Source organism: Orycteropus afer, unplaced genomic scaffold (assembly GCF_000298275.1).
Source record: "Orycteropus afer afer isolate SDZICR_OR568_19922 unplaced genomic scaffold, OryAfe1.0 scaffold00354, whole genome shotgun sequence".
NCBI lineage: Eukaryota > Metazoa > Chordata > Mammalia > Tubulidentata > Orycteropodidae > Orycteropus > Orycteropus afer.
This window is the reverse complement of record NW_006921941.1, coordinates 2,645,948-2,668,997: the sequence shown is the minus strand read 5'-3', so window position 1 is coordinate 2,668,997 and position 23,050 is coordinate 2,645,948. Positions and strand designations below refer to the sequence as shown.

Genomic DNA, 23,050 nt, shown 5'->3' with positions numbered 1-23,050 from the left:
ATACAGCACTCCCTGCCCCCAACTGTGAGAGTTATTCTAAAACCAAAACCAAGAGCAAAACACAAACAGCAACAAAGAGAATCCTGAGTTATAACCTTAGGGGAAACTAGGTTTGGGAGGCAGAGTTGTAAGTGAACCCATAAAAGTCCTAATAAATACATAATTCTTATTTCCCATATGTTAGCTCTATCCATCTTACTCCTGGAGAGTTAGTTAAAATGGACTCGGACTCGTCCACATTCTCGGGGAGTCCATGGCCTTTGCCTACATTTCTGAGAATTCACAGAATTCTTACAAGTCATTTCAGGCTGCACTGCTTGCTGGTTTGTATTCCTCTAGATCATTTTTTGCTTAGCTCATGCAGTGTCGTGATGCTGTGACGACACAGCCCCCATCCAATTAAAGCATGGTTATGTTTTCTTCTTCCAGTGTGCCTCCTGAAACTTGTCCAGGCCAAGGTTGTGTCCCCCAACAACCGCTGGCTGAATCCATTCCCACCATTGGGCAGATGATGTGGCTTTCCCTGTTCACTGTGGAACAGGGTAGCTATTGCCTGTGGCGTTTTTCATTACGTGGATTAACTTCTGACGTGCTGCGTGCAAGTGGGACCGCATTGCATTAGAGCACCCAGCATGTGGTGTACTAAACTTTCTGTGGGCTGGAAGAAAGAGAAGAAAGGGAACTTGAGAGTGAAGGGGCGGGGAGTAGCATGGGCTTTTAGAAGCTGGAAAGGACTGAGTCCTTGGAATGTGTGGAAGGGACAGGCTAGTGATTGGTAATGAGGAAGGAAGACATCACATCTGCTGGCAACAACAATAATGTTGTTGTTGTTAGTTGCTGTCAAGTAGGCTCTGACTCATGGCAATACCATGTACAACAGAAAAAATATTGCCTGGTCTTGTGCCATCTGCATGATCATTGATGTTTGAGTTCTTTGCTGCAGCCACTGTATATTTGAGCTTTTTCTAACCTAAAAAAAACCCCAAATCACTGCCATCGAGTTGATTCTGACTCTTAGTGACTTCATTGGGTTTCCGAGGTGGTAAATCTTCTAGCAATGTATCAGATCACAAATGGTCCATTGTGATCCACAGGGTTTTCATTGGCTAATTTTTGGAAGTAGATCACCAGGCCTTTCTTCCTAGTCTGTCTTAGTCTGGAAGCTCTGCTGCAACGTCCACCCTGAGTGACCCTGCTGGTATTTGAAATACTGGTGAAATAGCATCTAACATCACAGCAATATGCAAGCCACCACAGAATGGCAAACTGACAGATAGGTGATGGAACAGCAGTAATAGTGATCACTTCTTGTTGTTGTTGTGTTGTTATGTGCTGTCGAGTCAGACCTGACTCATAGCGACCCCTCCTTGGGTTTCCGAGGCAGTATTCACTACTATCACTACGGAAGTAGATTGCCCCACCTTCCTTCCGAGGAGTGGCTGTTGGGTTTGAACCGTCAGCCTTCTGGTTAGCAGTCAAGTGCCTTAGGCACTATGCTACCAGAGCTCCAGTTATTGAGTAAAAATTATATACCAAAGGACCTCGGATGGCATAGTGGCTAGAGGATTTTGTTGCTAACCAGAAGGTTGGTGGTTCAAACCCACCAGCTGCTCCCTGAGAGGAAGATGAGACAATCTACTTCTGTAGAGATTTGTTGTTGTTGTTGTTGTTGTTGTTGTTATGTGCCGTCGAGTCAGCCCTGACTCATAGCGACCCCTCCTTGGGTTTCCGAGGCAGTATCACTACGGAAATAGGATTGCCCAACCTTCCTTCCGAGGAGTGGCTGGTGGGTTTGAACCGCCAGCCTTCTGGTTAGCAGTCAAGTGCCTTAGCCACTATGCTACCAGAGCTAGATTTACAACCTTGGAAACTCAATGGGGGTTGATATGAGTTGAAATCAACTCAATGGCAGTGGATTTGGGTTTTTATTATATACCAAACACTGTGCCAGTCACACTGCATGTATTATTTTATTTAATCCCCATCACAATCCAGGGAGGTAAATGTGATTATTCTTACTTTATAGATGAGGAAGCTAAGGCTCAAGGAGAATAATGCCTTGCCAGGATCCTATTGCTAATAATCAGCAGAGTCAGGAGTTGGATCCAAGTCTAGGCTCTTAAAGCACCATATGAATAGAGAGAGCCCTGCATCCTTGGTGGTCTTTCTTTAGATGTTTCTCTGGGGAGTCCCAGGGTCACCCACAGCTCCCGACTTGGTGTGCCAGCAGTGGCTGCTCAGTGGTATCCAGGAGAAGAAGGACCAATGCCAGTCACAGTGCATTACCAGCCATAGAGCCCCAGATTAGGGTGCGGTGAGTACTGCCCTTCTCTACCCTGCCTGATGAGAATCCCTCAAAGGCAAAGATTCCTGTGGTGCCTGATGCAGGGATCTGTGTGGTAGTGGTGTTTGCTTGGAGCCCAGTGTCTCAACATATGGCTCTGGGCCGTTGCCTCTGCTTTCTCAGCTTTAAAGTGGACATACTTGATTCTCGAGCCTCTGATACAAAAATGTGGCAAAGAGGGAGCCAGTAAACAGGACAGTGTGGGGTGAAGGATGCAAACCCTCTAGGTTCTGCTCACCTGCTCTGCAGCCTGGGGAACCTTAAAACCAAAACACCCATCTCCATTACCATGGAGTCAGTTCTGATTCATAAGGACCCCATGTGTTACATAGTAGAACTGCTCCATGGGGTTTTCTTGGCTGCAAACTCTATGGAAGGAGATTACCGATACCAGTCTTTTCTTCTGCAACATCTCTGGGTGGATTTGAACCACCAACTTTTAGGTTAATAGTTGAAGGCAAACCATTTGTGCCACTCAGGGACCTCGTTATTGTTGTTGTTATATGCCGTCCAGTCAGACCTGACTCATAGGGTTTCCAAGGCAATATCACTATGGAAGTAGATTGCCCCACCTTCCTTCCAAGGAGTGGCTGGTGGGTTTGAACCGCCAGCCTTCTGGTTAGCAGTCAAATGCCTTAGGCACTATGCTACCAGAGCTCTTCTCAGGGACCTTAGCTGGTGTAAACTAGGTCTCAGTTTTCTCATCCGTGAAATGAAGGATTTGGACTTGATGATCTCTAAGCTCCCTCCTAGCCCTGAAACTTAGTGAATTCAGAGTTTGGAGGTTCTTGGGGCAGCCACTGCTCAGTGACCTCTAATCAACCTTGGCACATTCTAAATACTCAGTAAGCACTTGTTGAACTGAACCCAGGAGATTAGAAGTTTCTCAGAAGTAATTCCCTAGTGGGATTCACCACACACCCTGAAGTGACCAGTTCCCATTGTTCCTGGGCCCTCAGAAAATACTCACAGAGTGAGGACACTCAGCATTTTGTCTTAGAGGTGGGTGAACAGGAAGAGGGGTCAGAAGTTTCGGCTTAAAGTCGGGGAAAAAGAGAACCTGGCTATATGGAATGTTACTGACCCAGCATTGCTTGCTGTGACACGTGAGACCCCAGCAAGGCACCTCCACTGCCCACCTGCTATGTGGCTGAGAGAACACAGCCACTTTCCAGCCAGCTCACCTGCTGCCAACTCTTAAGGAGGCCTCAGGGAGTCTGAGGCAAATCCTACCTCTGCCCAAGGAAAGAGGTGCCTGAGTTCTGCCTCAAGCCCCCTGACATTGTGGGAAGGATTCATGGGTGAGGGGAAAAGGGGTAGGTTCTCCAGACCTCTCACAATTCCTCAGCTGTCACAGCACTGCTGCTGTGGGGACCTGGCTTTCTGCCTGAAGCTCTGCTGAAGCCCAAACTCTTCTCCCTCCAGGGTACCTGGGAGCTAACTCTTGGTCTCTCTGTTTCTGTCTCTCTCTCACACACACATGTATACATAATCTCTCACATCTTCTCTCACACTAATGGATACACAATCTTTCACACTAGCACTATCTCTAATTAACTCTCAATAGTTTTTTTTCCTCTCACAGACACAATTTCCTACATTCTCTTCCACACTTACCACATCTGTATTTGCTCACACATAGTCTCCCTCTCTCTCTCCACCTCCCCAGTCTTTCCCACATTCCTACACACACACACACACACACACACCGTATTTACTCCCCTGCTTCCCTGTGCTTTTTCCTTTCCCCACGCCTCCCCTGGTACTTAACTGGAAACAAAAGTAAGTTTGTTGTGCCTGGTCTGTGGGGAAGAGGACGTGTGGAGGCAGCAGCCAGGGTGGCAGCAGCAGAAACAGACTGGGGCCAGGGGCAGCCCTGACAGCCGGAGACCCCAGCGCTCAGCTATTCCAGGGAGCAGGTAATGCCCCAGACAGGACTGGTCAGGAATCTTGCTTTCTGCCCCATCTCTTCCCTCCATGACTGTTCCACTGATCTGCATTTCTTACCTGGCCTTGAAGGGGAAAAGGGACCCTTGACTAAAGAAACAATAGGTATAAAACCTGAAGAGAGTGGCAGGCCCCCTTTTTCAGAGAACTGTGCATAGTCTAGTGAGGTTGGGGTCCGGAATGGCTGGAGTCTAGAGAACTGGGGTGGCTATTTGAGGGGCAGGACATAGTCTACATAAGCAGGTTAAGGTCAGATCACAAGGGATGTTTGAGCTGTGAGCTTTAGGCAATAGGAAGCCATTGAAGAATTTTCAAATGGAGATTTCAAAAATCTACATTAAAAGAAAAGTTATGAAACTCTGATCCTATGAGGAATTAGTTTTTCCATTCCAGAATCAAGCAGTCATAGTCTTCTCCCAATCTGAAGATTATAGAAAGATATTTCTTAATTTGAAGTGTTACTTCTATAAAGCTCCTTAAATTTTTGGTATCTGATAGCAAGTGTCAGCATTCACTATAGCCAATGGGAAAGATATGAGTTAAATGTAATAGAAAAATTCAGAAACAAAGTCCATTTAAATACATGAGGTCTAGTGACCTATGTACAGATAAAATAATAGTATTTTCTGCTAGTAAAAGTATTTCCTTATGTGCATCCCCAGGTGTCCACATGTTTGAAGTGTCTGAAATGTTTCAAAAAGCAAACTCTGTTATTACATAAGGAATGCAGCTGAATGGGACAACCAGGGACAGTGGCAGGAGCTCTGGTAGCATAGTGCCTAAGGTACTTGACTGCTAACCGGAAGGCTGGTGGTTCAAACCCACCAGCCACTCCTCGGAAGGAAGGTTGGGCAATCTACTTCCACAGTGATACTTCCTCGGAAGCCCAAGGAGGGGTCGCTATGAGTCGGGTCTGACTCGACGGCACACAACAACACAACAACACAGCCACCACCAGGGCAAGAGGTAATGAGACCTGGACCAAGGTGGTCACAGTAATGGATGGGGGGAAAAGGAGAGAGATCAAGAAATCTAGGAGGCAAATGAAAGAAATTAGTGTCTTATTGGACATGGATGGTGAGAGAGAAGTCTTTGGGAGTTGTCTTGTCTTGTCTTGGGTAGTTAGGGGTGCTATCAACCAAAACAGAGGAGAGCAGAGTTGGGTGTTGGGTGAAGAAGGATGTGGACTGTTTTGAATATCTTGAAGGTAGCTTGAAAGACTGTCATACTCCCAGATAGAGAGGTCCAATGGCAGTTGGAAATACTCGATATAGGCTAGGCCTGGTGACATGGGTGACCAGGACATGAGATAGTCCAGGGAGAGAGAGGAGAAGAGGAAAGCTAAGGAGGAATCTTAGGAAAGATCAACATTCTGAATTAGCCAGGCAATAGGAGCCAGTAAAATATACTGAGGTCGGGGGAAACACACACACACACACACACACACACAGAGCCCTGTTATCATCAAGTCAATTCCAACTTATAGCAACCCCATGTGTTACACAGTAGAACTGCTCCGTAGTGTTTTCTTGGCTACAACCTTTAGGAAAACAGATTGTCAGGCCTTTCTTCTGCAGAGCTGCTGGGTGGATTTGAACTTTCAACCTTCAGGTAAGTAGTCAAATTCAAACCATTTGTACCATCCAGGGACCAGAGATAGGGAAGAGATAGGAAAAAAAATAGCAAGAAAGTGCCATGCTGTGAGATCTACCAGTACCATTTCAGGTCAGAGGGAGCAGTCACCACAGCTGATGTCCCAGAGAGATAAGTTAGACCATAGCTGTTGGTTTTACTGATTTTATTAATTTATTGGTTTAACAATAAGAAGACAAGAGAGCTCTGAGGGCAAAGGTTAGGAACTTGGGTGTGTAGCTAACTGAAAGTAGCAGGGTATTACACAGTAGGGAGTGATGGGGACTGTGGGAAACCTCAGAGCACATGCCCCACTTAAGAAAGGTAGCTATCTCTCAGCTCTAGTTAATCATTGTCAATTGCCATTCATCAAAGCATCTGAATTTTCAAGAAAAGCCAGAGATCTGGATTTTTATATGAAATCTAACAATTTTATATGCTACCAATTATATAAAAAACTTTCATACTCTTCCCTTTCCCACTGCCATCAAGTTGGATCTGATTCTTAGCGACCTCTCCTTGGGTTTCCAAAGCAGTATCACTACAAAAGTAGATTGCCCAACCTTCCTTCCGAGGAGTGGCTGGTGGGTTTGAACCACCAGACTTCTGGTTAGCAGTCAAGTGCCTTAGGCACTATGCTACCAGAGCTCCTTTCATACTCTAGGAGGGCTGAATTAAACACATACTCAAGCTACTAGTCTGAAATCTCTCTCTTAGTTAATGTCAGCATGATGGGGGCTAATGCAGTTATTTTACAGATTAAGTGATTGGACAAGGAGTAATAAAGTGGAGAGAATTAATATAAACCATTCTTTTAAGAAGTTGGGGATAAAGGAAGGGAGAAGGTGAGCAGAATTTGGGAGGCAGACAGAATTTGTTTTGGATTAGGAGAGTTGTTTACAGGCTGATAGAGAGATGTTGAGGACCCAGGTGAGGAGGGGCAAAAAGGGATGGATGAGTCCAGAAATTAAGCTGCATGAAGGATTCCTTTTGTTCAAAGACGGATTATAACAAGGGTAAGGATGCAGAGGACTAGAAGGAAGGAGGTGGGAAGTTGACGGATTTCATGCCTGGTGGCCTTTATTTTCTTGGGGAAGTGGGGTAGGAGATGGATTAAGAGGCTTGAAGAGAGGGGCAGAGGTTAGGAATGGCATTGAGGGACACAGGAAAGAACTCTGACAAGGGTGAGTGGAGGGCTGCTGCACTTCTGAGATCTGCTGAGGGTGGGAACCCTCCATTTGCACAGTTGGGTGGTTTTCTCCAGAGGGGCTCATGAGCCTGGGTGCTGGGTTGACTGTATGTGTGTGCGCGCACATGGGAGTGAGGGTATATTGAGTCCCTGTTACCTTCCAGGCCCTGTGTGAGGTGGTTTATTCTCTTTACCTGTTTTTTTCTCCCCAACTACCCTATTCACTCAGGTTGAGTTCACTCATGAGTAAGTGGAACTCTGAAGCTCACATTCGTGTCTAGCAGGATTGAAAGCCCATTGGGCACCTTGCCTCCACCATAACCCTCTGCCACACTGCCTCCCACCATATCCTCTGCAGAGGTCATCCAGCAGAGATGAAGATTTGGCCAGTGGATTCTTGTTTGCGCATCGGCTTTCTAGTTTGATTGAGAAGACAAAGAGTAAGAAAGTGGAGGGAGTAATGAAAGAGTAGTTGAAATAATTGACCATTGGTGGGATCCATGGAGAAAGAAATGAGAGCAGAAAGGGCTGATAAACTAAGGGGATACAGAGGCTGAGAGGAAGGGGAAGACTTGATGACATCCAGGAGACAGTCAATGAGAGCTTGAACCAGGACAGGAGCAATGGGGTTGGTGAGGAGGGAACATATTCTTGAGAACCTGCAATATGGAGTAGAAGTGAGGAAAAAGGAGGGCATGAGGATGACTCCAGGGTGTCTAGCCCATGCAGCTGGGTGGACAGTTATGCCTTTAATCAAAATCTGACCTTGCTTATCTCTTCAAATTCATGCCTGTGGTAGTTAAATTTGTGTGTCAACTTGGCTGGGCCTGGTTGAGTAACTGGCAGCTGAATGTAGTTATTCCAAACAGAATTTGTTTTGGATTAGGAGAGTTGTTTATAGGCTGATAGAAAGAGAGATGTTGAGGACCCAGGTGAGGAGGGGCAAAAAGGGATGGAATGAGACTAGTAATCAACTCCATGGTGGAATCTACTGTGAGCAGCTGAGTAGCTGCCCTAGGGATGTGGTCTGCTTCCTGTATATAAGCAGAAGCCTTGGGGAATGGTCACTAGCTTATGGCACGCTTGAACCCCACATGTAGCTATGTTGTTGTTCAGCAGCCTCCCATGCTCTGTTGACCTTGGGACTTTCAGTGGACTTGAGTTAATGGCCTGCCATGTGGTTTGGTAATATCAGGACTGTGCCATTTTATTTGTTGACCTTGGACTTGTTATCCTCAGCAGCTAGGAGCTGCCTGAGTAAAGAGATGCCTCTAGCTTCAGTGGGCCGGGAGCAAGAGGCAGAGCTGAAGCCCAAGGTTGAGATGCTTTCACACAGCCCCTAGAGCCTGGCACTTTGAACTCGGACTTCTAGCCTCCCGAACTGTAAGAGGATAAACTCCTGTTTGTTAAGACCATCCCATTTGTGGTAGTATATCCTTGTCAGAGTGGCACCAGGTAGCCAGAACAATGCCATACTATGTTCAACCTTGCTTACCATGTCTAACCACACTAACCAGCACATTTTCACCTCAGAGATCTTTGAAATATTTAAAGCACTCCTCTTCTTTCTCACTTTTCTAGTCACCATTTGAATGTTCCCTCCTCAGAGAGGCTTTCCTTGGTCATGCCCTATAGTGTAGCTTCCTTTAGTTATTTTATTTTCTTCAAAGTATGTATCACTATCTGAAATAATCATTTATATATTTACTTACTTGTTTGTTATCTGTCTCTTTCACACAACAATATATTGAGAGAGCACAGACATATAAGCCTTCACACCTTTATTTTCTAACATCTAGAACAATGCCTGCTATGTAGTAAGCATTCATAAAACATTGAGTGGAAGAAAAAGTACATGAATGAATGGATGGATGAACACAGAAGACATGTGTTCAGGAAAAGTATGGGTTCAATGTTAGAATCCTGAGTTTTGAGGTGCCTGGGAGATACCCAAGAAGTGCCATCCATTGAGTGGTTGGAAAGCAGGCTGGAGTTCAGGACCCTTGATCTCTCCACCTGTGAAGAAAGTGGGCCCACATGGCACTGCCACAAGCATGGCCTTTTGTATAGCTGACTACTCCATCAGTGCACTGGGAGTAGACTGGTATGTGGCCCTGTGAGAAAAGGAGCCTTGGTGGTGCAGTTGTTAAGCATTCAGATGCTAACCAAAAGGTTGATAGTTTGAACCCACTAGCTGCTCTACAGGAGAAAGATGTAGCTGTCTGCTTCTGTAAAGATTACAGCCTTGGAAACCCTATGGGGCCGTTCTATTCTGTCCTATAGGGTTGCTATGAATCAGAATTGACTTGAAGGCAACAGGTTTGGTTTGGGTTTGTTAGGCTGAAACTGGGTCAGAGCTTTCTCATTTTACTTTTCTATTCTGTGACATGGGTTTGATGCTGCCCTGGGAGTCCGAATCAGACTAAATCCTTCCATCTCTTTTATCTCAAAGAATATCTTTCCCACATCCAATAAACAGTGATATGAATTCAGCCTCACTCAGAAGCTGGACTTAGTTCTACTGAATTAGGAAATATTTCTCCCTTGTCTTTGGTTCCTGCTCCATTTCTATCAGCTTTATGGCCCTCCCACCTGCTCCAGGGCACTCAGCAGACCCTGCTGCTTTCCATTTGCAGGGTCTCCAGCTGCTGAGCAGCTCCAGGACATCCTGGGGGAGGAAGATGAGGCTCCCAACCCCACCCTCTTCACAGAGATGGACACTCTGCAGCATGATGGAGACCAGATGGAGTGGAAGGAGTCAGCCAGGTGAGGTGGGAGCACCAGGAAGGAGATGGGGGTAGGGGTGCTTCCTACTGTGATCCAGGCTGGGCTAAACTTCCTGGTGGGAAATGTGACCAACCAATGGCACCTCACACCTTGAGTTCTGCCAGGGAGCTTCCTGATCCCCAAAGACCCTCCTACCTGCCTTCCTTGATGTCTAGAACTGTGTTGGACACTAAGGCGCAAACAAAAATTTATGACTGTGTATTTATCCTCAAAGAACTTAAAATTGAAATGAGAAGGTAGAACCCATGAGACCATTACAGAATAATACAAGGGCATTTATTCTTCAATGTCAAATAGTTTGAACTAAGTGCTATGGGAGAAAGGAAGGTATCAAGTGGGCTGGGGTAGATAGGGAGGCTTCTTGGAGGATGAAGAATATATGCCAGGCATGTTGAATCTGAATGAATGGCAGCAAAAATCCAGATGAAGATGTCTAGAAAGCCACTGAAGAAAGGGACTTGGCAGAGTTTGAGACTGGCACTGCAGAGTTAGAGCCCTGGAAGAAAGCATAGGGAGCAGAAAAACTCTGTATATAGGGGCAGCAGAAGGAAGAGGAGAGCCAGAAGGCTGGAGGGGATCCACAACGGTGAAGTCATGGGAGGATCGAGGGGAGGAGTGGGGCTGCGTCTAGGACAGAGCAGCCTCTGAACTGAACTGGATTGGTCAGCAGCTCCCAATGCTGCAAAGAGCCCAAGGAGAAGGATATGGTGGGAGGCAGTAGGAGCGGCTGGTGAAAGGAGGAAGAACCCTGGAAAGGAGGTTGAGAGAGTTGGAAAGATGGACTACATAGATGTTTTTAACCTTTTTGGAATTATGTCTCCCTCTAGAAAAAATAAATAAATAAATAAAATAACTTCATTAATATTTAATTTTGTTTATTTCTAATGAGAGAAATAAAATACTAAGGAATGAGAATTTGTCAGATAGTGTCAAGCTTTGGAGCATTGCAACCATTGTGGTATCTAAGATTTTTTGCTTCCCCAAGAACCAAGTTTTGCCCCCTTGAGGGTGACATTGCCCTAGTTGAGAATGCATGGGACCAACTCCCATCTGTGCCCAGGACCGGTTCTGCTTGGGGGCCATGAGAACTCCCGGAGCCTGCCCAATTCACTGCCATTGAGTCGTATCCGACTCCTAGCGACCCCTCCTTGGGTTTCAGAGTGGTATCACTACGGAAGTAGATTGCCCAGTCTTCCTTCCGAGGAGAGGCTGGTGGGTTTGAACTGCCAGCCTTTTAGTTAGCAGTCAAATGCCTTAGGCACTACACCAGCTGCCCCAAACATGGCCTGGGCTCCTCCCTTGTCCATTTCTATCATCCAGGAGGGGAACCTTGGCTGTTGCTATTCAGTGTGGGAGGGAGCAGATTGACATCCCCTATCTTCCCCTCTCAATTCTCAACTGGACTGGAGTTTCTGGAAGAAAGTATCGGGGTAGACTAGCAAATCTAGCCCTAGCAAATGTAGCCCTTAGGGAAGGAAAGAATCCCTAGTCCTATATCCTGAGCTTTGCTGACCCAGTCCCTGTCTGGACAGTTGAGCCTTTTCCCAGTAGCCTTTCATTAAACCCTTATTGTTGCTAGCTGCTGTCTAGTTGACCCCTACTCATGGTGACCCCAACTATAATGGAACAAAATGGTGGCTCATCTTGGCATTATCCCCATGATGACTCACCGATCTTACAGTTGTCAACCATAGGAGTTTTAGTGGCTTATTTTCAAAAATAAACCCCAGATTTTCTTCCTACTCCATCTTAATCTGGAAGCTCCAGTGAAACCTTGTTCGGCATTATAGCAATTTGCAAGCCTCCACTGACAGACTGTGGGCCTTTACAAGAAGTGCATTGGCCAGGAATCAAACTGAGGTCTCCTGCAAAACACACAAAAAATGCAACCACTGCTGTGGAGTCAGATACGACTCATAGCGACCCCTCCTTGGGTTTCTGAGGCAGTATCACTACAGTAGATTGCCCAGCCTTCCTTCTGAGGAGTAGCTGGTGGGTTTGAACCTCCAGCTTTCTGGTAAGCAGTCAAATGCCTTAGGCACTATGCCACCAATCTCCTACTGAATCACCACTGCTTTCCACTTAGCCCTTAATCATTCAAGTAAGTAAATGTGCAAAATGACTCACAGGCTCATCTCTTTCAAGGGGCAATAGCCCCTAGGGAAAGAGAAACTGTTATTATTCCTGTTTTATAGAAGAGGATACAAGGGTTTAAACAAAACAAAACACTGCCATTGAGTCGATTTCAACTCATAGCAACATTACAGGACTGAGTAGAACAGCCCCTTTGTGTTCCAAGGCTGTAAATCTCTATGGAAGCAGACTGTCTCATCTTTCTCCTGCCTAGCAGCTGGTGGGTTCTAACTGTCGACCGTTTGGTTAGCAACTGAATGCTTTAACCACTGTGCCACTAGAGCTCCTACAAAGATTTAAAGGAACAAATGACTTAGCAAGGGTCAGAGTACGCAGGTAGCTGAGTGTGGGCTGGGGCCCAGGCCTGTCTGATTCTCCAACCTGGGGGCTTAAGCACCTTGCTTCCATTCCCCATTTTGTCAACAACTTCTCTCCCCCTCCTCTAACTTCCAGGGACTCTGTTCTGACTTTGAGTGGAGGATGTAAATCTGGAGGCAATTCTAATTCCATTGGGGTAGGAGAGAAATGAGAACAGCCTCAGAGCCCAGGACAACTACCCAGGCTGACAAGTGGGGAGGGGGCCATCACAAATGACCAGGGCTGAGCCTGGGCTATCATTACTTAATGCCTCAGAGGGGCTGGTCAAGGGCCTCTTGACCAGGGCTGCCTGCCCTGGTCAAGGGCCTCTCAGAGGCCCAGGAGGGAGAAGGTGCTTCTCCCTATTTTGGGCAGTGACTATACCCATGTTATTGTTATTATGTGCCATCGAGTCAGACCCGACTCATAGTGACCCCTCCTTGGGTTTCTGAGGCAGTATCACTACAGAAATTGATTGCCCAACCTTCCTTCTGAGAAGTGGCTGGTGGGTTTGAACCACCAGCCTTCTGGTTAGCAGTCAAGTGCCTGAGACACTACGCTACCTGAGCTCCTGACTATACCCATAGCCCCTGGCAATTGCCAGAACCAGGCCCTCCCTGAGGGCCCATCACACACCTATCACTCACACCCACAGAGCTCCTACTGAGAAGACCTCAGGGCCTTCAGAGACTAAGTTGACTATCTGCATAGACAAAAACAAACAAACAAACAAATTCACTGCCCTGGAGTCCATCTCAACTCATAGGGACCCCTCCTTGGGTTTCCCAGGCAGTATCTCTATAGAAGTAGATTGCCCAGTCTTCCCTATTCTCTCTGTGTGTGGATTCACCCAGCTCTCAGCACTACCAAAATCAAAACCAAATCTACTGCCATCAGTTGATTATGACTAATAGCATCCCTACAGGGCAGAGTAGAACTGCCCATAGGGTTTCCAAAGCTGCAAATCTTAATGGAAGTAGACATCCTCATCTTTCTCCCACAGAGTGGCTGTTGGATTTGAACCACCAGCCTTTGGATTAGAGGCCAAATGTTTTGACCACTATGCCACTTGCTCTTCTTTCAGCACTACAGAGCCCTGCAATGAAATTGATAGACTGTAGATAAGGATGTTTCTAGAAGGAGACTTCTCCAGAAATATAAAGGGGCCCTGCAGGTACTGTCCGCAAGGTGATAGGTTTCACTACAAGACAGGCTTTTTGAGAACAACATCTGAGGAGACCCTGGAAAGTTCTCAATATGACCTGGCTCAAACCAAGAGTGAAAGAAAAGTGGTATCTAGAAGTAATTGAACCCAATTCCAAGCAGATCCCACAGAGGAGTAGTTTGAGGACCAACTCAGGAAGCAGTCAGAGCAGAGGAGCTGAAGGCTTCCACTCATCTGAGTCCCCTTTCTTTACTTTTGCTCCAACCTACTTTAACCTTCTCTCCAGCTATTATTGTTGGGTACAGTCAAGTCAGTTCTGATTCATAGCAACCCTGTGTACAACAGAACTAAACACTACCTGGTCCTGTGCCATCCTCACAATCATTGCTATATTTGAGCCCATTGTTGTAGCCACTGTGTCAGTCCATCTCATTGAGGGTCTTCCTCTTTTTTGCTGACCCTCTATAGCTAACTCCATCGAATTTCCAGCTGATTGTGGTGAGCTTTTAATGAGGTCGAAGAAGGGTTTAATCTTGTCCAGGAACTCCACTGTGGCATGGACACTTTTTCTAGACACTATAACAGAAGAGGTGCTTTGGAACAGGCCTATTTGGGGTGTCACCCCCAAAAAAGAATGTGAAGTATTCCTTCAGCTAACAGACTGGGATCCACAGGGAAGCTAGAGGTCTCAGAAGTTTCCAGAATCTAAGAATCAGAAAATCCTAGTGAGTTTTGGCCTCCATAGAGTAACAGGAGTAAAAGATGTGTGTGGTGATGGAACAGATACTTAGGCCCTGGGAGAGTAATAGGTTCAACTATAACTACATCAAAAAGAAGGGGAGAGGGGACCCTTTAATAAAAGTATTTAGTTTGCTACAAGGAGTGTTTGCTTTATTGAGTTAGGAGATTAACAGAGTGAAAATCTCAAATCCGCAAGGAATTTTCCCCGGCGGTGCTTTGTGGGGGTTATTAGTTTGGGGGATGTTTTGGGCCCTTGAAGAAGGAGTCCCTCCTGGACAGATTTAAGTGGCTTTTGAGCTGTGCTGAGCCTTGCTCCTGTGTACATAAAGGGGACAGTGTGTACCGACATTGTTTCTGATGTGATCAATGTGGGTAGGTCAGACGGTTAATAACATAGATTTTTATTAACTCTGTCTCTTAGTATTTCCCTAAGGGAAATGTAGCTTTGCTGATAATGACCTTGCCTGAAGGGAGGGCTGGATCAAGTGAGGTGGGAGCCACCCTCTCTCTGAGCAAACAATTTACCCAGAATTCTGTTCTGTCTCAAGGGGAGGGGAGAAAGGGAGAGAGACCTGGGTTGGAGTCAATCCAAATGTGAAGGGCCCTTTGGGGTTACTCAAAAATAACCAGAGCTTAGCACCTTCCAAGAGCTGAAAGCAAATTCCAAATCCAGGCTGCCTCTGATCTCAGCTCAGAGCTGACCAAAAGCATGAATCTACCAGAAAGTTCTTAGGAGTCACACATGCTCTGAGAACATTCCTGCACCCACCAGGAAAGGGTAGAAAGAAGGGCAGGAAAAGTGGGTCAGCTTAGTTGAGTCAATCAGATCAGTACATTTGCGACAGCCCTGAATGGTTCTTAGCACATAGCTTGAACTTTCTGTTCAGTACTGAAACTGTTCCCCTTTAAGACCTTGTATAATGCCCTCCTAGCATTATTTTCCCTCTCAGTCTAGAGCAGAATGCATCACCAGCCCTCTGGTCTCACCACCCATCTTGAACCAACTTGATGGGACCAAACTGCCCATGCTACATATATAGCAGTGTAGGAAGCTGAGAAATCCTAGCACAGAAGCCATCAACCTCATTCATTCATTCAACTGATGTTTACTAAGTGCTTGCTATCTGTAAGCCCTGGGCCAGGTGCTGGAGATACAAGAATGAACCTGGCAGATGCCATCCCTGTCTGCTCAGGTTCTCAAACAGGGCAGATAGACACATAACCATGCATTTCATGGTGCTATGAAACCGCAGTGAACCAGACAGGCAGAGAGAAGAGGCCAAGGAAGGCTTCAGGAGGAAGAGGTGTTTTAAACTGAGACCTGAAATATCAGTCAGAGTTAGCCAGCAGAGGATAGGGACCAAGAAAGGAAGAGATCCCTGAACAGGGAAAACAGATACAGAAGAATTGGCAGAAGTCCCTATGGTTGAATTATAGAGCCAGGGGTAGGAAATGGCAGGGGCCTTATGCAGGCCCTGTTGTGCAGTTTGAACTTGATGCTGTGAGCTTTGGAGGACCACTGAAGGTCAAAGGATAGGCCTTGGAGAAAGGACAAAGGGAGGCAAGACTCAGCCAGCTAGGAGACTGGTCTAGACTGGAGTTGATGAAAACCTGCCCTAAGATGTTGGATAGAGAGGCAGGGTGGAGTTGACACATACTTTAACAGGTAAACTTGGGAGGACTTGATGACAGATGGAATGTTGTGGAGAAGGGCAGTCAGGGAGAAGCCCAAGTTTCCAGCTTGGGCAAGTGAGTAACTCATGGTAGCAATTCAGGAAGCACAAGGGGTGTAGTAAGATTTTATTTTGTTGGTTGTTTTGTTTTGTTTTAGAGAAGGTTGAAGATGAGTTCCATTTTTGACATTTATGTTTGAGGAAACTCCAAGTGGAGATGCCCAGTGGGTCATCATGTAGGTGTGTTAGTCAGGAGTTCAGAAGAGAAAGTGGGTGAGTAACATAGATCGTGAGTCATCAGCATCTAGAAGAAAATCAAACCCATAGAAAAGGATAAGGATCCCCCAGAGACCTGTGAAGTGAGAGGAGAGCCCAGGGCAGAGCCCTCAGGAACACCGACATCTAATAGATGGGCAGAGAAAGAGGAGCCCACAAAGGAGACTGACTAGGAGCAAGCAGGCAGGTAGGAGGTGGAACGAGAAGAATGTGGAATTACTGGAAAGCAAGAGAAGATATTCAAGATGGAGCAAGTGGCCAAAAAGATCAAATGCACAGAAAGACTGAGAGAAAGCACTGTTAGTCTCAGTGAACAAGTGGGAGCTGAAGCTCGTGGCAGTGGGTTGAGAAGTGAGTCAGAAGTAAGAAGGTGGGTTCAGGAAGTGTGGACAGTTCTTGCAAAATGCTGGTCAATTAAAAGGAAAGAAGTTAGAGAAGTCTCTCAAGGGGGACATGGATAGGGTCAAGGAGGGTTTTTGTTTTTTGAGGATGAGAGAAACCAAGCATGCTGAATACTGATAGAAGGGGCCAGAAAAGAGAAGTTTAAAAGGGCAAGAACCTGCAGCATGGAGAAAGGTCGTGGGCACAGGTGGAGGGGCTCTCAGCCAAGAATACTGACACCTCTCCTCCTGTGATAGGGCTAAAGGAACAAAGGGCCAGGTGGCTGTAGCAGATTTGGTGGCTCCAAGCAAGCACTTGAGAGAGCTCCAGGCTGGTGACTTCCAGGCTGGTCTCTCATTCGAGGAGGTGATTGGAGAAGCCAGGAGTTCTGGTTTATTGCAGTGGAGCCATGTATGGTGATTTGTGATCAGATGAAGGTTTTTAAAGTTGTTTGACTTTGACCTTCTGCTTATCTGCTGATCTGGAGGACCATACTATTTGTCAATATTTCACATCCGGTCAAACAAACATTGATACTGGAGGCCTATACAAAATCAGAACCTGGATCAAGTTTCAGGTAAAAAAGATAAGATTTTCCCAGGCCTTAGAGAAAAAGGCCCTGAGCTCCAGTCAGTGCTTCCACCTGCTAGCTGTGTGAATGCAGATTAGGGGCTGTGATGGGGGTTTTTGTCCCCTAGACACTAGGTGATCACTGACAACAGTCTTTGGGTGGGGCTAGATGAGAGACCTGGAGGATGAGACAGGATCACCTTTAAAGGTCCTGATATCAATCTGGAGGCACTATCCACACTGAAGGGGATAGCCAGGAAGTGACGCAAGGCCATTACACTGTGACCCAAGATGGTAGGATTGGATTGGTTGACCAGTGAGCATGAAAGGAGGGCTGGGAATGGAGAGGAGATGACAGGGACTGGAATATTCAGGTGTGACTTCCTGGCAACACCTCAGAACCCTGGTTGTGGTCAACAAGAAGGACAAACTCCCCACAGCCAATGACATCATTGGAGAGCTCCCACATTTGCACTTTTCAGGAGAGGAGGAGCCCTACCATCTGAGCATCTTGCATGCCAAAGGACATCTCCTTCACTCTTCCTTCACTGTAGCTGGCTTCATATGCTTGTTTCTGCCCTTGGCCAATCCTCAGCCTCAGTGTTTATATCTACTCTACTCAAGGAATGACTCTGAGTTCATTGCTATTCCTCAGTCCCAATTCCTGTTTTCTCAGAGAGAATCTAGTTTTTCCATCTTTGCTTGTTCCACCTTGTGACCTAGATTAGAGTTATGGGGAGGGCTGGCCGTGCAACATAAACATGACCTGAGGAACCCATCTACATGGATTGCAGACACCCTAAATATGTATTTTGCACATATGTAGTAGGGTGGACAGAGTCCCTGGTGGTACAAATGGTTAATGCATTGCTAACCAAAAGGCTGTAGATTTGAGTTTACCTTGAAAGAAAGGTCTGGTGATCTTCCAAAAAACTAGCCATTGAAAACTCTCTGGAACACAGTTCTACTTTGACATACACAGGGTCATCATGAGTCGGAATGTAATTGATGTCAAATGGTTAGTTGTAAGGATATGTACTTTACATTATCAATATTTTGGCCACAGCTGGTGCTTCTAATGCCAACAAGAACTTCCAGAATTCAAGTTGCCTGTGAGTGTATAGGTGGTAAAGTTTTATAAGCCTATCCCCTTCTTGGCAAAGCACCTCAGAGATCACACCCTATATTTGTACATGGGGATTGGCTGATATCACTGCACCATTACATCAAGCCATAAGGCAGTTGAAAGGGGGAGATTGACCTGTGGGTCTAGGAAAACTTTGGAAAGGTTACCTTTTCCACACTTTCTTCTTTCATTCTAAAAATATTTTAGAGGATGTTGAGTTAATGAGGAGCTCTGGTGGTGTAGTGCCTAAGACATTTGACTGCTAACCAGAAGGTTGACAGTTCAAACCTACCAGCCAGTCCATGGAAGAAAGACTGGACAATCTACTCCCATAAGGATTTACTGCCATCGAATCGATGGCAGTGAGTTTAGTTTTGGTTTGGTTAAGGCATGACTTTGTTCTCATGATCTAGTGCAGGAGTCCACAAACTTTCTGTTAAGGGCCAAATATTTTAAGCGTTTTTTAATTTGTTTGTTTGTTACATGTGTTCTCTGTGTCTCTTCCTTTCCCTCCTCCCCTTCTTCTTCTTCTTCTTTTTTTTTACAACGCTTTAAAAATGTAAAAATCATTCTTACCTAGTTGACCATGCAAAAACCAGCCTTCCGGGGTACTTTTAGCCCACAGGCTATGGTTTGTTGACCCTGATCTAATGTAAAAAAACAAATGTGGCTCAAATACATAGATAATAAAACCTAGGATGGTATATGCTAAGTGGTAAGAACAGGGAGTCAAGAGTCAAAAGGCTTACCCTCAAACTCTGTACAGCAAGAATAATAAAAGACCTGCTTCACGGGATCAATTTGATAATTAAATGAGGTAATACATCAAAAGTGCTTAGCACAGCGCCTGACACGTAGAAAGTGCCCATTAATGTTATTCCTAAGTGCCACATGATAAATGACATAAAGTGTGATGGGAGTCAAGGAAGGAGCAGTCTCCTCAAGCTGGCTGCCTGGGGAAGCTTCGTCATAGAGCAGGTAGCCTTTAAGGTAGACTCTGAGTAAGCAGAGGAGGAAGGAAGAATATCTAGTGTGGGAAAGGCCCTCTGCTGGGAGGCAGTAAGGAGAAGGTCCATCAGATTCTGAGGGAGAATGACAGGTGTGTAAATGGTGGTCCCATTGGGGCCATTACAAATATGTCCTGGACACACAGACAAGTGATCCTCAGAGAGGTTTGGCACCAGGATCCTTTCCCCAGAAAAGCCAGTTTAGAATTTTCTATTAGCTTTGTCTGGTGGCATGCACTCAGTGGTGGGGTCCTCTGAATGAAGACATGATGTGCAGCAGAAGGGACGCTCTGCAGAATGGATGGGCTTGAGAGCAGAGTCACCTGCCCTCACCCCATTCCATTCACCACAGCTCCCTGGAATGCCACTGCTCAGCCCACTCCCCACCAGCTACGCCACTGCAGTTAATCACTTCCTGGGAAGATGTAGCTCTTCAGTAATGTTCACACTGCACAAGGCCTTCAGTGGAGGCTCCTGTTGTTGTTGGTAGGTGCCGTCAAGTAGGCTTCCATTCATAGTGGCCCTATGTACAACAGATGAAAATGCTGCCCAGTCCTGAGCCAGTTCACAATCCTTACTATACCTGAGCCCATTGTTGCAGCCACTGTGTCAATCTATCTCATTGAATGTCTTCCCCTTTTTGGCTGATCCTTTACTTTACCTAGCATATCCTTCTCCAGAGACTGGTCCTTTGTGATAACATGACCAAAGTATGAGAGACGAAAAGTCTGGCCATCCTTGCTTCTTAGGAGCATTCTGGCTATACTTCCAAGACAGATTTGTTCATTCTTCTGGCAGTCTATGGTACATTCAATATTATTTGCAATACCATAGTTAAAATGCATCAATTCTTCTGCAGTCTTCCTTATTCATTGTCCAGTTCTCATATGCATATGAGGCTATTGAAAATATCATGGCTTAGGCCAGGTACATCCTAGTCTTCAAAGTGACATCTATGCTGTTAAACACTTTAAATAGCTCTTTTGCAGTAGATTTGCCCAATGCAATACGTCATTTGATTTCTTGGCTGCTGCTGCCACAGGTATTGATTTTGGATGCAGGTAGCATGAAATCCTTGACAACCTCAATCTTTTCTCCATTTATCATGATGTTTATTGGTCAAGTTGTGAGGATTTTTGTTTTCTTTATGTTGAAGTGTAATCCCTATTGAAGGCTATAGTCTTTGATCTTCATCAGTAAGTGCTTCAGGTCTTCTTCACTTTCAGCAATCAAGGAGGAGGCTCTGAGAACAACAAAAGGAACAATTTTTAGCTAGTCAGCCATGGGATGCTGTGTGATTCAATCCACAACAAACTGAGACAGTTAGCCCCATATGTCTGACCCCATAACAGGCACATCTCATTATAGAGGCTTCCAGCCGTCTTATCCTGAATCACTTAACTAATGTGCCTCATTCTGATTCTATACTCAGCACACAGATTTCTAATGATGACTTGGCTTTCCCTGTTCTTCTATCTGTAATGAGAGAATGCAAGGGCTAGAAGATGAGAGTCACTAATCCCTTTAACTGTTATAAATCTCATCAGAAATTAAACAAATTGGCCTTTGGGTTTATACATCAATCTTTGTGAACTTGGTTAGTATTAATCAGTGTCCCTGAGCCTGATCATTTCTGGGACACTAAAAAGACAAATTCTGAGTCTGGACCTGGAAGGATCCCCCAAAAGGTCTGTGAGGCCTTTCTGGTGCTCAGCAGCCTCTCCTGGTACCTCTAAACTTCTGCGTATGCGTGTCAAACCATGACCCATGCCCATCCACTCAGTCTGTTGTCATTTATAAACCAAAATCAAACTCTCTGCTGAAGAGTAGGATCCGACTCATAGTCGATCCATCCTTGGATTTCTGAGGTGGTATTTCTATGGAAGTAGATTGCCCAACCTTCCTTCCAAGGAGTGGCTGGTAGGTTTGAACTGCCAGCCTTCTGGTTAGCGGTCAAATCCCTTAGGCAGTATGCCACTAGGGCTCCTTATCATCTATAAGCTTTCAAATTCACTCTCATGGTTGGCTTGTGAGAATACACACCATCTGTATAGTTTAAATTAGCTGTAGAAACAATTTTTTGCACTGAGTATTTCACATACATATTTTCATGCATGTGCTTGTCATTATAGTGTGAATTTGCCATATAAACTATAGGGATGAGCCAGAATTTGCTTTAGATCTCCCTCTTGAAAAGACTTTTTTTCTCCCATAAATCATTTCTTGGTGCCTCTGTCAAAGTCAAGAGCCTAGGGAGTGACTGGTGATTCCTAAGACACCTCTAGGATGATTCTTAATTGACTGTAAAGGGAATCAACACAGGCCCTTTCTGCTGAGAAATATGGAATGCTGACATGACTCACATGTGAAGTTCAGTAGCTCTTCTGGATGAAAGAGAAAAACACATTCATATTCCTTTTTAGAAGTAATCTGTTAGAGTCACAAAACTTATTACAAATAGGATTTAGGCAGAAAATAAAAACATGTCTTGATGCTTTATAACTAATCCATGAAGTCAAGCCTGTAGAAGATGAGGGTAAGGAGGAGTTAGAGAACTGTCAATGAGCCCACATAGATAGTTAATTACCACAAGATGGGTGTGTGCTTTACAACTTTTAGGTGAGTGCCAGATTCTGACTCACGGCGACCCCACGTGTATCAGAAAATAATTGTGCTCCATATGGTTTGCCATCAATGGTTATGATGATCTGGAAGATCGTAACCTAGAAGGCACTGGACTTTTCTTCCAGGCACCGCTGGGTAGACTTGAACCCCCAACTTTTCATTTAGCTGCCAAGAGCATTAGCCATTTGCACTATTCAGGAATTCCTTTAGGTGAGTTAATTTATTACAAGAAACAAATTCACACAAGTATAATTTCCAAACACAAATGTTTAGAGGCAACATAGCTTTGACATTAAAGATTGCATTCTACAGAAAATTAGATTTTTTAAAAAAATTCAAGAAAATTAGAATGCCCTAAAGGGATTTTTTTAAAAAAATAAGTGAACCAGCCAGGATAGAGTTTATTGATAACAACATGCAGAATAAGTACAGAAAGAATGGATCTCTATCCCAATCACAGTATTTATATATGTTCTCCAGATTTTACCCTTATCTCACCCCACATAAGGAGCCCTGGTGACACAGTGGTTATGTACTTAGCTGCTAACTGAAAGATCAGTGGTGAGACCCACCACCAGCTGCTTTGTGGGAGAAAGCTGTGGCAGTCTGCTTTTGTAATGATTATAGCCTTGGTAGATAGGTAGAGACAAGTATTGATTTGGGTGAAGGGAAGGTCAATGTATCAAAAGTGAGTGATCAACATGGTGGCATCGGGGAAGAGGAAGACAGTGAGAGGTACACGGGACAACAAAGATGAATCCTTTTGTATGTAAAGTATTGCATTGTCAGTGATGGCAAGCGTTGATCTACAGGTGGATAGATAGGTGGACAGGCTGAATGATCAGGTATGTCTAGGCACTGGGGAGTGTGCCTATGACCATATATAGGGCTGGCAGATGATGTTTCTATGTGTATTTGTATGTGCTGTAAGAATGTCTGGGTGTATAGACCTGACAAGGGACAAGTTGTGGTGGCTTCCTGTCCACAGCCAGCTACCCTGTTGTTGTTGTTGTTAAGTGCTGTCGAGTCATTTCCGACTCATAGCGACCCCATGCACAGCAGAACGAAACACTGCCCTATCCCACGCCAGCCCCACA

At 45.3% G+C, this 23,050-nt stretch overlaps 1 protein-coding gene across 1 annotated transcript in view; it reads left to right on the top strand.

Annotated features, from left to right (window-relative positions):
* SLC4A5 (solute carrier family 4 member 5) overlaps positions 1–23,050 on the top strand; it is a 128,597-nt gene that overhangs the window by 9,958 nt on the left and 95,589 nt on the right. Inside the window, exon 3 of the mRNA XM_007952627.1 lies at positions 9,749–9,878. Within this exon, the coding sequence (XP_007950818.1) occupies positions 9,749–9,878 (130 nt within the window). The remainder of the gene's footprint in view (positions 1–9,748; positions 9,879–23,050) is intronic.